The 5,365-nt window shown below is 32.7% G+C and overlaps 1 protein-coding gene across 3 annotated transcripts; it reads right to left on the reverse strand.

Annotated features, from left to right (window-relative positions):
- Positions 1–478: 478 nt before the first annotated feature.
- LOC119687911 (hepatocyte growth factor-regulated tyrosine kinase substrate) lies at positions 479–5,154 on the reverse strand. 3 transcript variants are annotated; one of them, XM_038102459.1, is made up of 8 exons: positions 5,098–5,154; positions 4,496–4,845; positions 3,684–3,920; positions 3,500–3,622; positions 3,100–3,210; positions 2,819–3,031; positions 1,169–2,057; positions 479–1,095 (listed from the first exon to the last, which is right to left on the reverse strand). In XM_038102459.1, exons 1-8 carry the CDS (start codon positions 5,126–5,128, stop codon positions 692–694), a joined length of 2,358 nt encoding a protein of 785 aa, XP_037958387.1. In that variant the 5' UTR covers positions 5,129–5,154; the 3' UTR covers positions 479–691. The 3 variants fall into 3 exon arrangements, with proteins under 3 accessions (XP_037958387.1, XP_037958388.1, XP_037958389.1); XM_038102460.1 differs by lacking the exons at positions 4,496–4,845; positions 5,098–5,154 and adding an exon at positions 4,229–4,279; XM_038102461.1 differs by lacking the exons at positions 4,496–4,845; positions 5,098–5,154 and adding an exon at positions 4,021–4,152 and having other exon boundaries at positions 480–1,095.
- Between the last annotated feature and the right edge of the window lie 211 nt (positions 5,155–5,365).

The following is a 5,365-nucleotide window of genomic DNA, read 5'->3' on the forward strand; positions in this document are numbered from 1 at the left end:
CACTATTTTCCACACTTCCAAGAGCGTAATTTTTTGTCTTTTGGTTCTTCTGATAACATCCATTACACAATTTGTCCGTTCTTTTTTTTTGGTTTGCGCTAAAAACACCACATTTCAATATCTATTATAATGGCTGGTATTCTTGACTGTAGCTGGCTTTATTTGGGACATTTTGAACTGAACTTTCTAGAGCACGACATGTGCGTAAATCTTCTGTTTAGCCAAATCTTTGACTTCTTTGACTGAAGTCTTTCGAAGTCACACAGACACACAGTGGTTGCTTAGAATAAATTTATTGGTTTTCTAAGAAAGTATAAGAAAATAATAAATATAAAACTAAAATGAAACGTAAAGCAAAATAAAACGTAAAGCAAAATAAAACTAAAGTGAAATAAAAAATAAATTAAAATAAAAATATTTCGTTTTAATAAATTATTAATATTTTATATTTATATATTTATATCAAGAGTTATTTTACACAAACGAATTTACACAAGTCGTCCATTACATTATGTTTCTATATATATATATATGTATACCTTCGACGTTTATAAAAATATTGCCATCACGTCAAAAAGGAATGGAATAGTTTTGTTTGAAATTTGTTATAAAGAAAATAAAATATATCAATGATTAAGTTTCACACTTGATTAGAATACGTTAATAATTATTGTATAAATGAATAAAAAATTTAATCGAAACTAATAAGTTCAGCTGTTGCTGGTTCCTCTGGAACGGCAGCAGACACAGGCTCAAGTTCGGTTTGTGGTGGTGCTGGTGCAGCAGCAATTGCCTGTACCTGCGCATTTGCTGTATTAGTTTGTGGCGCAATGCCACCACCAACCGGTGCTGGTGGCATTTGATTCGGCGGTGTCGCTATCGGCGGTTGAGTTTGTATCACATTTTGATGTTGCAACATGACATGCGCAAGTTGAGGATTTTGATGAGACGGTTGTACGTTCTGTTGTTGATTATTGGCAACATGTTGCTGCTGTTGATTATTGGCAACATGTTGCTGTTGTTGATTATTGGCAACATGTTGCTGCTGTTGTTGTTGTTGTTGAGTTTGGAGTAAGCCTTGTGGGAACGAATTTGCTGTAGTAAACAAAAAAGAAATAAATTAATTCATATCAAAAATATATTTTAACTATAAAAACATGTTATATACCTTGACCCTGAAAAGCATGTTCGCCCATAATACCCATACCCACAGCTCCACTTGGCATCATATTACCATTTGTGGGCAACATACCACCTGGCATACTCGGCATTGAGGGTAACATCATACCAGCATGTTGATTTGAATTTGGTAACATATTTCCGGTATACATGCCAGGCAATGGTGTTGGCCTTGTTGCACCTGGTAATGTAACACCTGAAGTTGCTGTAGTCATTCCACCGCTAGCTGCCATAGATGTGGGCATTTGTTGTGATAAATTGAATTGTCCACTTGCCATTGGTCCAGGTGAATTCGGATTGAACCCATAAGTATTGTAGGCATTATTTAATTGATGAGATGGTGAGCTATGTACACCACTATTATTGACACCACCTGAGGCTATAAATGGAAATGCTGTTTGACCCATTAGATATTGAGCTTTTTGTTGTTCCTGCCTCATTTGCATTTCCCTTTCCTGTTCTTGGATCCTTTGTAAAGCTAATTGCTGTGAGTATTGTAGATATTCCTGTTTCTTTTTACGCATTATTTCTAATTTCTGTGCCATTTGTATTTGCCGCTGCAATTCTTGTTCTTCGGCAATGCGACGCATCTTCTCAGCATGTTCCTGACGCAGCACATCGAGAGCAGCACGTGAATCTTTTATTTGCCCCAATTTATCCTGCAATTGTTCATACCACATACGCTTATCATCCATTTCTTTGATATAAGATAGTTGTTGCGAATGTAGTGATGTCAGGGTTATGAAGAGTGATTGCACAAAGGAATCGTTTGTAATACTGCGACCACGACTTGAATTTGATTTCATGCGATTTACAAAGTTCTGAACCTGATTTCGCATATTTGCGACAAACTCATCCAACTGTGCTTCATCTGCATTCTAAAAATAAATAAAAATAAATATTTATTAAGTGTGCAAGTTAACATAATTATTTATTTACGATTAGTTTAAACATAAACTTAGTTTATGTAGATCACACCCTAAAGATGTTCCCTAGCTATGAGTTATATATAGATTACGGTTTATTATTACTAATTGTTTTATATTAATAATACATTACTTTATCTTGTATCATTTAATTTAATAAAATCTGTAATAAATTGTGACTAGTCTCAATGGAATTAGTGGAGAGAAATCAACTAATCATTTAAAAACACCTTTTTTGTGTATTTTCAGACTAGCCTGATAATCTGTACCAAAACTAGATATTTAGCATGTGCATTATTTATTCTTATAGGAAAGGAATAGTACACTGCGACCTAAAAGATCTATTGTACCCCTTAGTCGGATTAGAGTGTTTCTTTAAGTCCGATTTCTCTAATAAAAACAGTATAGAGCACATCTTGAATAATGACATAACATAGAGTCACTCTCCACTAATAAGTGGAGTGAAGCATCTCACACTGCCCATAGTGTAACCCAACAGAGTTGCAAAAATTTTAGAATGAAGTCGTTGTGAGAGAACTTAAATATACAGTTTAATTAATATTGTATTATATCATATTGTTGTAAAAGCATATTACATTAGATAATTTAAGAATAAAATAGCTTGTTACTTGTTTGGAAGTGCAACATATATTCTGTTGAATAAGACGCTTATAATTTTAAAATATTTTATAGTGTAAGATTATTTGACATACCTTTTGCAGCATAGGTTGCAGCTGAGGTTGCGGTGTTGGCATTGGACTTGGAGCTGATGGGCTTGCTACAGGTGAATCACTGACTTTACGATGTTCCCAATAATTACGATTTAGATATTTTGCCAAATCAGGATTAGTTTCTTCTTGTTGTAGAACAGTTGGTTCTGGACTAGGTGAACGCTGCTGTAAACGATATGCAGTAGCATTGAATGTCTGTGTAAAATTAAAAACCAAAAGTATAATTAACACTATATGTATAGTTTATTTAATATTAGATTTACTTGATGCTGTTGTTGTTGCTTTTTCTGTTCCGCCTCGGATTGACTTAAAGCAATAGCTAAATTAAGTTCCTCTTCCTCCTTAAGTTCTTGTTCTGTTTTTCGTGGTGGTGTCTGAAATTAATTTGTTATATTGAATTTATATAATTATAAATATATATTTTATAATTTATAAGCAAAGCATTGATGTTCGGACATACTTATGTTTTATATTACGTTATATTCTAATGATTATATTGCTGAAGTATGACGAACTGTTTAAGAATATAATATCGAAGAACTAATTAGCTCTTCGCGCACCTTGTATATTTTTAAACATTTAAAGTGTTCGAGTCCGAGTATACTTAAGCTACTTAGTCAAAGACTTTAAATTAGTAATTTATAATAAAATATTATTATTTACCTGTACTTGCTGAGCCAACGAACTATTTACATACTCGGCCGGCAATTCACTATCCGTGGTGCGTGATAATTGTTTGCCTTGAGGACGTTGCAATGCAGTATAGCACACATCACAAACGCGCACCTTTTAAAAAAGATATACCCAATTAATTACCTAAATATATTTATCTCCGAAATCTACTCACATCTTTTTCAATACCGTATTTCGGCAGTGGACACTGTTTGGCAGTGCAATCGCCACAGAAAACTTGACCACAATTACGACAATGATGCTTACGTATGAGTACACTAAACTCTTTGCGGCACCTGTGACAAACCTTGCCGTCCGCCCAATTTGGCGCCGTGTCAGCAGTGAACATAGCGTCCGCTTCTTTTATTTCAGGAAATGAATGTCCTTTAGTTTTTAATATTGTCATAGTATCCTGAAAATATATACGGAATATGAAAAATATATATCTTTTCATATTTATTATATATCTTTTGCGTATATGAAGACAATTCGTGTGAAGACACTTAACTAACTTAATACTTTAGCTGAGCTACACCCATTTAACTGCCTTAAGCTTATGACAATCACAAATAATTTCGAGAAAACCAAAATATCCATTTATAATTTTCGACTGAAATTTTTCATATCTTCAAAACGAATTAAAAATCTTTAAATAAAAAATTATTTTAAATGTGAATATTTGATTTTACAAGCAAAGTTATTAAGTACTAAAGATTTTACTTCTTCTTCGAAGATGATTTCCTCCTCCGAACTCATGCTGACTTTCTGTTATTCAATTATTCTAAATTTAAAATAATTTAAAATGTAAATAAACTAAATTTTTACGTGCAGAAATCTCGAATACAATTATTATTTCCTTATCTTTTTTCCTACTAATTTAATTAGTGAATATCAGTGATTTTCCAATTTTTACTTTGCTCTTTTGTTTTACTAATTTGCTTTCATTATTTCATTTCACTTCAATTCGTGAAAGCACCCATCCCTCACCTTTATCGCTTGATATTTTTCAGACGAACGAAAGGCCGTTGCCCAAGTCTGCACCAATTCTAGCATTTTCTGTCGCACATTCTCGTGCGGTGTTTGCTCCAAAAATTGACTGAACATTTCACAATTTTCTTTAGTGAAAATTTCCTCATGGACGGGTGTGCCGCAATTCTTTACGACACTCTCCAGTACCAAAAGTGCATAACACGCCGAATGCGGATTTGGTGAATTCATTTTCTTTTTGATTGCAGTAAATGCAGTTTTTGGATTCACATCTTTCTGATTGATTTCATCACAAATTGACAAAATTGTTGGCCAATCCGGTTCCAAACGTAAATGACTGGTGGCGTTATCTGCAAAATATATAAATCATTAAACGAATATCTTTACAACATATTATTAATAAAATCATTTAATAATTTGCCAATTTGTCAACAAAAGTATGAGGTTGGTGACTTTTGAAAATATTTTCTCTTTTGTGATTGTTTTTATCAGCTGCTATTATTTATTGATGATTCATATTCTTTCGAATTGTTTGATTTGCAAGAAAAAGCAACGAAAAAACGAAATTTGTTACTTTCATTTATATCATTTTATTAACTAACCTAAACTCTTTTCAAAATTTGATTTAAACATATTTTATATTAAAGAGTATTTAATCAACTGAAAATTTTATTATTTATTTCTTTATTAAAAATCTTTGCTTCTTCCAAGTTTCTTCACGAATACTCTACTGAAACTATTTGGAAAAGGAACAAAAACTGCTGTTCTATTGGAAATGTCAGCGCACTGGAATTTTGTACCACAATTGATTAGATAAGCACAGTTTGTAGCTTAAACACTCTTAACTCATTTCGGACCACACAGTTAGCT

This window comes from Teleopsis dalmanni, chromosome X (genome assembly GCF_002237135.1).
Source record: "Teleopsis dalmanni isolate 2A chromosome X, ASM223713v2, whole genome shotgun sequence".
Classification (NCBI taxonomy): domain Eukaryota; kingdom Metazoa; phylum Arthropoda; class Insecta; order Diptera; family Diopsidae; genus Teleopsis; species Teleopsis dalmanni.